General features: G+C 44.1%; 1 protein-coding gene across 1 annotated transcript; it reads right to left on the bottom strand.

Moving 5' to 3' along the window:
• Positions 1-312: 312 nt before the first annotated feature.
• CCN2 (cellular communication network factor 2) lies at positions 313-3,476 on the bottom strand. Its single transcript, XM_080806896.1, has 5 exons — positions 3,176-3,476; positions 2,832-3,054; positions 2,397-2,648; positions 2,050-2,261; positions 313-1,661 (listed from the first exon to the last, which is right to left on the bottom strand). The coding sequence occupies exons 1-5, from the start codon at positions 3,239-3,241 to the stop codon at positions 1,365-1,367; spliced, it is 1,050 nt and encodes a 349-aa protein (XP_080663022.1). The 5' UTR covers positions 3,242-3,476; the 3' UTR covers positions 313-1,364.
• Between the last annotated feature and the right edge of the window lie 7,612 nt (positions 3,477-11,088).

The raw sequence follows: 11,088 nt of genomic DNA, 5'->3' as shown, positions 1-11,088 counted from the left end.
TTTAAATGTCTATAGAGTACTGTGAAGGTAACAAAATGCCTGTGTGCTCAGTATATCTATCTACTATCTATATACACACACACACACACACACACACACGCACACAGCGTATGCCTGCAAGTTTGTGACACTCGATTCAGTGTGAAATAGTTTATGTAAAAGTCTACTGAACTGATTAACCAATTTATCAGTATATATGATAAGAGATTTAAAAAGTTATAGATGAATTGTTCTAAGACAAATAAAAGCTTCCCATATATACTCAAGAAAAACTCAAACGTTTAGAAGAATAAGTGAATAACCACATTTTTTATAGAAAAAATATATACTTTATTTTCAACTAGAAAGGTGCAAACATGTAACTTTTGGTCACATTCTCAATGAGTAAACTGTCCAAAAAACAGTCATAGTCAAAGTAGAAACAAATGCTTCCAGGTGGAAAAACTGATCAGCTATACAGAGCCACTTGTGTTTTCATAAAGGCTACTTGTTCATTAATAGTGAGGCTACCACATTTCCAACTGACAGATCAGACTTCCAAGGACATCACTGCCCCATATTCAGTAAACATCTGTTTTGATGGACTATCTCTCTGAGCAGAATTTCCATTTGAATATCCATTTCATGCTTTGAATTATCAGACAAGCTTTACGTCCTACCTATGGTGTTCAGAATTGAGGCTAACATTTGAAATATCAAAGCGTTAAAAACATAAACAAAAAGGCACAAACAACTTTAAATTAACTTAGATAACTGTACAAATATATATATATACACACATTATTTACAGTATCAATAAAAAAAAATTCTGGCTTGTTACAGACAAATACGCTGCCACAAGCTGTCCAGTCTAATAGACAGGATTCTGATTCCTGAACAGTATCATTCAAACCAGAATGTCAGAGCTGAATCTGTGTTCTGACTTAAAGAAGAACTTGACCCAGCCTCATGAAGGCTAGAGAACGCACATCCTAGCTGTCGCTGGAGGTCAGTGAGCATGCTAAAATTTCCCTTCTCAATTACACTCCACAAAGACCAGGCACCTACTACTTGAAGATGATAATAGTTTCTATAGGTGCCCTCCCACTGCTCCCAAAGCCACACCTCCGTATACATTCTAGTGCTATGTGCTAATGTAGTCCCACTGTCAAGTTTTAACTTTCTTCAAACCAGTGTCTGGGTTGATAGACTATTTGAAGGTCACATGGCACAATATTTTGAAATTGGTGGGACTTTTTCTTTCTCCCAGTTAGAAAAACAGATTTAAATAACTTGCACTACTGAAATCGTGTTTACACAAAAATGAGATGCGAATCAGTTCAAGTTATACCCTAATGAGTCAACGTCTCTCACACTCTCTGGCTTTATGCCATGTCTCCATACATCTTCCTGTAGTACAGGGACTCAAAGATGTCATTGTCTCCGGGACAGTTGTAATGGCAGGCACAGGTCTTGATGAACATCATGTTCTTCTTCATGAGCTCCCCGTCGGGGCACTTGAACTCCACAGGAAGAGTGGTGGTTCTGTGGGGGGTGCAGCACCGGCCATCGGTGCAGACGCCACAGAACTTAGCCCGGTACATCTTCACACTGGTACAGCCAGAAAGCTCAAACTTGACAGGCTTGGAGATTTTGGGGGTACGGATGCACTTTTTGCCCTTCTAAGGAAGACAAAGCAGAAGAAGAAGAAGAAAAAAAAATCAATGACTCTATAAGGGGCGTGGCTTTCTTCAAGCTCTGTGTGTTTTAGTCTTAAGTTGTCTGACTTTTGTTTATATTTTGAAGAGAGGACGTTTGCGTCTCATTTGCCAGTTTTCCAAAAATAGTGACAGCCTCTCTTGGGATGTCTTGAATTAACTAACAGTGTGGAGAATTTCCTAGTGGAAAGCTGGTGGTTCCAATTACACAACATCTCATTCCAGCAAAACAGCTCCATGGTTAGATATTTTTGGAGATAAAAGGTCTATAATAACCAGGGCGGTGAGACCCAACTTTGGTCCTGTCCATTACGATCCCAAGAAAACTGATTAATAGGAACAGAAAATGTACCTTAATGTTTTCTTCCAGGTCAGCTTCGCAAGGCCTGACCATGCAGAGGCGGCTCTGCTTCTCCAGCCTGCAGAAGGCGTTGTCATTGGTAACGCGGGTGGAGATGCCCATCCCACAGGTCTTGGAACAGGCACTCCACTCTGTGGTCTGGACCAGGCAGTTGGCCCGGATCATAGTTGGGTCTGGGCCAAACGTGTCTTCCAGTCGGTAAGCTGTGAGAGCAGAGCACCCAAACACAAGGTAAGAAGCCAGGATAAGACATTTCCCCCTTCCCTTGGCAAAGTTAGGGAGGACTCAGCCCCTGGGGGTAGGATCACAACAGTGACTGAGAGGCAGGTTCCACTCACCGGCAAGGGCAGGGCCAACCACCGTGTGGTCCTTGGGCTCATCGCACACCCACTCCTCGCAGCATTTCCCGGGCAGCTTGACCCTCCGCGGGAAGGGGCAGTCAGGGCTGGGCAGGCGGACGTCCATGCTGCACAGGGGCACGCAGCCCACTGCCCCGTCCAGGCAAGTGCACTGGTACTTGCAGCTGCTCTGGAAGGACTCTCCACTCCGGTAGACCGTTCCTCCAAAGACGCAGGGGGCACCATCTTTAGCTGAAGGAGACAGAGGGAATAAGGGGGAGTGGGATGCAAGTGTCAGGCATCGGTAGCAGTAGGCGAGTCGGGGATGCGGGGGGAGCAGGGCTCCAGGGGTGGGGTTGGGGGGCGCCCGGGACACCGGGGCTCCCTGCACCCCCGCCGGGGGAGGCGGTGAGGGGCGCGGGCCGCAGCTCTTACCGGTGCACACGCCGATCTTGCGGTTGGCCGGAGAGCCGAAGTCGCAGAAGAGGCCCTTGTGCGGGTCGCAAGGGTCGCGCTCCGTGCACAGCTCGCCCAGTTGCTTGGCGCACACGCGGCAGCAGCCGCAGCCGTCCAGTACGAGGCTGACGCCGGCCGGGCAGCTGGGCGCCGGCGCGGCCGCACACTGGCAAGGGCCGCCGCAGTCCTGGCCGGCGGCGTGCTGCGGGGAGGAGGGGGCGGTCAGCGGGCGCACGCCGCCGGGCGCCCCGGGCACTGCCCCGCCCCGCCCGCACGCCCTCCCCCGGGCGCCGGCCGCCGCCGCCGCGGGGCTCTCGGCTTACCCGGCAGCAGAGAGCGAGCAGGAGCACGAAGGCGCAGCGGACGGGGCCCAGGCCGGCGGCGGACATGGTGGGCGCGGCGGGCGGGACGGACCGGGCAGAGGGCGCGGCGGTGGCGGTGATGGGGTGGGCGCGGCGGTCCCGGCGCAGGGTCGTGGGCTCGGGCCGGAGGTCGGTGTCTGGGCGCTCCGGGCTGCGGTCTGGGAGCTGTCGGGCCAGGGCGGCTGCCGTCGGAGGTGGGGGAGGCGGTCGGTGGCCGGGGTTGGAGTTGCACTGGCTGCCTCCTCTCTGCGGGAAGAGTTGTTGTGTGAGGCTGAGGCGGGCGGCCCGCGGCTTTTATACGCTCAGGGCGGCCCCGGCTCGCCAATGAGCTGAATGGAGTCCTACACAAACAGGGACATTCCTCGCATTCCTCCCCACCTTCCTGCCTCATCAACTCACACCGGATTGATCCTGACCCCTTGACACTCAGCATTCCTCCCGTCTGAAAAAGCTGGCACACTCCGGCTTAAAAAAAAAAAAAAAAAAGGCTCAGTATTTCCAGCACCAAATAGGATTTTTCCCCATGTTTCTTCCCACTACTCCTGATTTATATCATTGAAAAATACATCAGCAATTACTATTATTTTTTCATTCCACTCCCTTCTGTTTCGAATAGCTGTTCCAGCTCTACCCACTGACATAAATGCTTTTTAGGAGGTAGGTAGCCGAAGAGGCTAACAGCAGGGAGTCCTAAAAAAATTCCAAAGGGTTTCCTTTGTATTATTTTTATAATATTTTAATTTTAGAGGCTGTCTGCCTTTTGACACTCTTCAGGGAGCAGAAAAGGAGTTAGTTGCTTTTGACCAGCTCAGATCTCCAAGAAGCCTACCTGCGAAGTCTACATTCCATATGGGAGATGTAGGAATTTGGTCTTTTCTCACTTGAGATAACGGTCTGGATGCCTATTGCGGGACAAAAAAAGAGAACAAAGCCAGAGGTCAAGAGTATGGATGCAGTTTTCCAGGGGAGATTTCCAGCACTCTTGCTTTGTTTTCTCTTAATAAATGTAACAGTCTTATTGTTGGGGGTATAGGGAAGAAAAAAAAGAGATGAATGCGGATCAGTATTTCCAGAAAAGTGGATCTGTTGTTATGTCAGAGCAAATGATTACGTGTTGAGTAGGTAGAGGCCCTGGGTGTTGGGAAAAGAGGGGAACCAGATAGCAGGGCCAGCAAGAAGCTTGGGATTTACTTGGGGTGTTCTAAATTCAGTTTGGGTCTTTGAGAAATGGGTGATTTTTTAATACTGAAACCTATAATCTTCGAATGTGGATTGGACTTGGTTTGTCTTGCAGTAAAAAAATCTGATAATATTAACAAGAACAGTGGACCCTAATATTGCTGGTTATAAACTAAGAGTGTCAGTGAATAAGATAATTTAGTAATAACTCTCTACACTTCTATGAATAGCGATTGTGACTTTTTACTATCCAAGGAGACTGCAGCCTGGTGGAGTGAGATCAGGTCAAGGAAACAACAGGTTTCATTCTCTCTGCTTGTGCACAGAAGTCAAACACAGCAGATAAAGTCTAAGCACATTTCCATTTCTTAGTATTGCTAGTTAGCTTCACTAAGGACTTAATTAACCATGCTTTCATTTAGAATCTATGGTTTAACTGCTTTTGTTGTTGTTGTTGTTAATTCCAGTTACCATTTATGTAAAGAGTGATTCTAGGGCCCTGCCTTCCCCCCCCCCCCCATTGTGGGGCCAAATCATTTGACACTGATGTTACCAGTGAGTAAACTCATTTCAGTTGTTGATGTTTCACTGGATAGGTTTAAGATAAAGACACCTGTTCCTGATGCAAAGATGAGGATTGAGAAACAACACTACAGATTTCTAATTTGAAAACAGCCTGTTTAAAGTGGCCGCATTTTTTTTTTTTACTATTTCAGTTCATTCTATTGAAAAAGAGCCAAGAAGAAAAGAACCACTCCAACTTCAGCATCGACCACATCATCTGTACACAATTACCTCCCTAAGCAGTGCCCATGTTGTACAGTGTAGTTGCCTGTCAAGTGTGAGTGGCCAGCAAAGGGGGGTGGGGGGGGGACTCTGAAGCTCAGAAGAATTTTCAACATTGTTATTTAGTGTTCCTTCCAAGCATTCCTCAAAGAGAAGAGGCCTAAAATTTCCTATTTAAAGATGGAACATTCCAAGTTATGTTAATAGCCACATGTGTATTAAAGGCAACTTGGCCCCCAACTTCTTCCCTCGTGGATAATTTTTAAAGTCCAAAATATGTGGGAAGCCACAGTGAAATCTTTCAAGACCTAAACACCGAATTATGTCTGCCACTAATGGTTGGGAAGGTGTGGTAGTTGGGGAAGGGTAGGGATGTGAAGTCGGAGCCTCACCTAAGGTGGGATGTGGGCTTGGTGGTGATCTCTCGTGGCTTGCGGGGGTGAGGTAGATGGGAGAATGGTTGGGAATTTTTGAATGCCCTGGAGAGTCTGAGAGCCACCACCAATAGCCTCATGTACAGGAGAGTGGAGACTTTCATTCATGGAAGGGATAAATTGCTGGACTGGCTTACAGTTAGGTGACCTGGTTTATATTCTTAGAACTGCCATTCACAAATCTTAAGGAAGTAAGAGCCATATTTCCAAGCTGACATTATTAGAATGAGGATAATGAGAATGTTTTATTTCCCAGGATTTAATGATGGTTAATTGGATTAAAGTTCTTAGGGAGTTGGTGTTCCCCCCGCCCCCCACCATTTTTCTTGATTTCCTTTTCCTCCACAAATGTAGCATGGATACCACCATTCTGCTGGGTTGTTAAAAACAACAAAACATTATAAAAAGAATATGGTTTTACTATAAAATTCACATGGTCCCTCGAAGTCTCTAAAAGTCCTTAGTTAGCTCCAAATGGATGGTTTTAGTATTGGCTAAGAGGAAATATACTGAAATATATAGAACATGGAATCTCAGAATAGGAAAAATAATGTTGGGCATTATAAGGTTAGAGTGAGGCTTTATGATCAAAATTCCTTTGAAGAGTTCAAAATAAAAGATCGTTATTAAGGAAGTAACAGAAAGAGAGACACAGAGAAACACACACATGCAAGGAGAGACAGAGAGAGAATGAGAAGATACCCAGATATTCACAAACGCAAAAGTATGTTTGTATTGTGTTAGGGGGACCCTCAAGTGCCAGGAAATTCAAAGGGAAAGGCTGACACTCCATCCTTAACTCATGCCATGGGATCTGAATTCTTGCACTATTATAAATGACTCAGCAAATGTTTGTGTGCACCTGGGCGGTAAAGTGGAAATAGTGGCTTCTTATAACTTTGTCCAACTCTGATTTATCCTAACCCTTCTGATTGACAGCAGGTTAGAATTGGGAGAAAAAGGTCTTTGAATTTGTGTGCAAAATGGTTAAGATGCACTAATTTTGTCTTGTAAGCAAGTGTTTATCTAGCAAATGCTTTTTAGAGAGTTTTTTTTTTTTTTTTTAAATGAGGAATTCATGAAGCTGGCCACTAAGTCCTGTTTACAGAGCTATATAAGGTATGTGTGTGTCTACTCAAGCATCACTTGTACAGGTCGTTTGGTTAAGTCTTGTAAGATGTACAACATTCCTTCTCTTATGTTTTTTTGTTGTTTTTTCCCCCCTAAAAAAAGGTTATTTGATCAGGTATCAGACAGAGAGAAAACCTGGCAGGACGACAGGAAAGTGGCCAGACTTTGGAGTGTTTGTGTACTTAAAGAAGGAATCTTGCACATTTTCAACTTTCAGTCATAGACATTTTCTTATAAGAGCAAGTAGGAGTCTGTGCCAACCCTCAAAGCGGAAATCAGAGCTCCCAGGGAAACATACCGAGGAATGTGACCCAGTGCCAAGACCCATACGCAATGCATATACTGAGCTGTCAGATTTATAGGAAGTCTGGCCGTATAAGGGCATCTGGACAGGGAGCCATTTGTCGTTATGTTGGGTTGGGAGTGGGCTTCGGATGTTTCTAGCATGCCTCAAATTCAATCAGGTAAATGAATTCCACTCCGAAAAATGATATGCCAGATGGCTTTTGGGAAAATAGTTATAAATATTATCCTAAAATCTTCAGAGACCCTGGCTTGGTTTACATTGCCTTATATTTGCTTAAGATGAAGGTTAAAGAGAGGGCGTACTCCCTGGGAGTTCAGAGGTGGGAAAGAAGTGCAGATGTTTACTATCTAAATTACATTCATTTCCTCCCTGCTCTTTCCTCCTTATAATTAATTCTCTGACTTTCTTGGGATATTTTCTGATGCAAAGGTGTTTGTCCAGGAGGTAGTCAAGGCTGTTCCCTGTGGTCTGTGTTTGTGTTTGCTTGTTCATTTACTTGTTTGTAGATGCAGCTGAAGGTCAGAGTGAGAAAGGAAAGGAACTTTTTTTTAGTGACATTTTCTTCGGTTTACTGCTTGTCTCACTTAACGTTATGAGTTTCATTAAAACCCTGTGTTGCCTCTAGTCTGCTCACCTTAATCTGAGATGATACGCAGATGCTACTACAGGGAGAGCTGGGTGTCTAATACTTTTCCTGACATACTAGCAACTCGAATTTACTAGTTTAGCAACCCTGAGTCTTTACAGCCCTTAGTTTTATCAGCCTAAATGGGAAGAGCCTCTTTGGTGATACTTGAGGTGATAAGAGGGAATGAAAAAGAAGGGAGGTATCTGTGCTTTCAAATGTGTGATTTGGGGAAACCAAATCAATAGGTTTAGGAGGAACAGAGCATTGAGACTAGATAACTTATTCTAAAGAATGAGAGAATGGGAAGGAATAGGTTTTTGAGAGGACAAGTGTAAAATAGACATGTGATATGAATGTGTCCCTAGAGATTCTGCTGGGGTATGAGGGAGGTGGGGCAAACTAAGACAGGCCCCATTAGCTCACCTTTTGAAATGTGTTCCCATCCCCTACCAACAAGCCTAAGCACCTTCTTGCATCTTTGGGGCTTCCTGGATATATATTTTTTTTCATTATTTATTTAAATTATCTCTACCACCCAACATGGTGCTGTACTCACAACCCCGAGATCGTGAGTCGCAAGCTCTTCCAGCTGAGACAGCCAGGCCTCCCCCTGGTGGAGAACATTTTAAAAAAAACCATTAGGTATGGCCAGAGAACTGGCTAGAAGGCTGGAGATAACGTGCTCCACACCTGTCGTCTGTCAGCCATAAAAGCTCAGGAAAGGTACCAGTCCTCTCAGAGCTCAGATCTCCCGTGTGCTCAAGGTGAGTTTTCAGTCCCAGGCACCACATTTATGAAAGTACTTTTACATAACATATTAAGATTTTAAATTTACCATTTTCTTCAATTTTTCAATGGTTCTTCCTTGCCTTTAAGACTAAGCCAAATTGAGCCTGATTTTAAAAGCCTATCAGTCTTTTTTTTTTTTTTAATTTATCTATTTGACAGAGATATCACAAGTAGGCAGAGAGACAGGCAGATAGAGAGAGGAGGAAGCAGGCACCCCGCTGAGCAGGGAGCCCGATATGGGGCTTGATCCCAGGACCCCGGGATCATGACCTGAGCCGAAGGCAGAGGCTTTAACCCACTGAGCCACCCAGGCACCCCTCAGTCTGACTTTATAACACCATTCAATCTTGCAAGAATTTTAAAAGATTAGATCTCTATAAGAGTTCACACAAAAGCAAATACTACTTCTTTATTTTTTAGATTAGATGCTCAGAATTGACAGAGTTACTTCACAAAGGAAACTTTTTTATTTATTTTATTTATTTATCGTATGCCCTTACATGTCATCTATATGGGAGAAATATCACAGTAAGTTTCTCTTTTAATCATAGTTTTCAGGATACATAAGAAGAAATTATACACTCAGCTTATTTTAGTCACATAATGGCATCAGCTCTCTTCATTTCCATTTTATCATTTTCCTTCCATTTTTTTTCATAAGGAAAGGGAGGTCCAAGTAGTCCTTTCTTCAGTGAAAAGCATGTGAGCTGCCACTAGTCCTTGGGTAAGACTGCAGTATGTCAGTATTAAAGAAAGAACCAGTTTGTCAGTGTCTGTGTCCATGATGTTTTCTTTGTTTCTCAGAAACCAATTGTTTTGCTTTACATAACGCCACAGACATTTTTACACTCTCCATATATGTGAATTGACATTTTTCTTCCATTTCATTTTGAAATGTGAACCGTGGCACCACGATACTGACAAGCAAGTTTTCAAATTAAATAGAAATTGGTAGCCAGTACATTCTAGAATGCTGAATACTAAGTTGTTCAAATTGTCCAAAGAGTTTCTAAGATGTTTTCCTATGTGTGGATTTTTAAGTAACTATGCCTTTGAGAATCATTTATGAAAATCTGAACACACAGATAAAGCTTTCTGAGAAGGTGTCTTATCTTCTAAGTCAGAGCTTACACCACATGTGAGGAAGAAAAGCACACTCTAAGCTCTTGACTTCATCAGATTTGAAGTAAAAGTGAAATAATGCACTGTTTAATTTGACAGTGGAATGTACAATGCCGATTTTGTCAGATCAATTTAACAAGAATGCTACTTGGGTCTTTGTGTGCATGCCTGAAATGGATACCCTGTATGGCTGTATCACCTTCCGTTTACATAGAGATTTTTTTTTTTTAAAAGATTTTATTTATTTATTTGACAGGCAGAGAGGCAGGCAGAGAGAGAGAGGAGGGGAAGCAGGCTCCCCGCTGAGCGGAGAGCCCGACGTGGGGCTCGATCCCAGAACCCCGGGATCATGACCTGAGCCGAAGGCAGAGGCTTTAGCCCACTGAGCCACCCAGGCGCCCAGAGATTTTAAATTTAAAAAACCTTCTCAAGTACACTGTGTCACTTGAGCTTCTTAACAACTCTGTGAGGTATTAGTCTCCCCATTTTGCAGATGAGAAAATCGAGGTCCAGGAAGGCTATGGGACATAACACAAGCTTGGTCAGAGGTGGAGCAGGGACATGTAAATTTGAATTCAGTTCTTGGGATAGGAACACACTTGAATCTTCTTCTAAACTCTCCTGCTTCTTTTCGTCATGTTTAGATACAGGGATCTCTGAATGCTGTATGTTCTAAAGGTAGTTATCTCCAATTTTCTTAAACTTTTAAGGCACACACCCTAGAAAGCATATAAAATAAAACACTGTGGGCTAATTGGCAAAGTCAGTATTATGCTGTGGTCTGAGATAAGGATGAAGAAGAAACATAAATGATTATGATCTGCTTGAGGAGAGAACTTTGACTTAGATGAAGGGGGGTGTTTGTGTGTGTGTGTGTGTGTGTGTGTTTTGGCAGTTAAGACTTTTGTGATTTTTGCTGCATAGACAGATGTGTTGCTTGTGATCTGCTGATGAACTGATGTAACTGGAAAGGGAAAAATGAACCAAGATGATGGGTGTACCAGGGTGACATCAGCATCAGCCCACACTGAAAATGTTCAGTCTCTAACTCAGTGCAATCTTGTTTAGACTGAGTCTCAGACCAACCACAGGCATCATGACAGTCTTCTTTAAAGAGGGCATCATTCACTGAGGAGCGACCCTTATGATGAAATATCGCGATAGAGCCTCAGGCCATTGGCACCGAAGCAACATCCATTCTTAACATCAATTTTTCCCGAGTATCCCTTGATAGACACGATCCGGCATGCTGGTAACATAACACTTATTCTGTGAACTTCCTCTTCAGTGAAAATGCACTTTCCTGAGCCTGAATACAGTTTATAGTTCAGGCTCACTTTTCCCTTCTCTCCTTTCACAGTGAAATCATGCGACTTGAATCGTGATAATTTCCTGTTGTTAATGGACTGAGGTCTGTCATAACTACCCAGAGCCGTGGTTAAGCGTATTATCCAGGAACGGCAGGTTTATAATGAGGGACTTTTCTTATTGACCCATG

This window comes from Martes martes (genome assembly GCF_963455335.1).
Source record: "Martes martes genome assembly, chromosome: 6".
NCBI lineage: Eukaryota > Metazoa > Chordata > Mammalia > Carnivora > Mustelidae > Martes > Martes martes.
The sequence above is the reverse complement of the archived record's forward strand: the minus strand, read 5'-3'. Positions and strand labels throughout refer to the sequence as shown.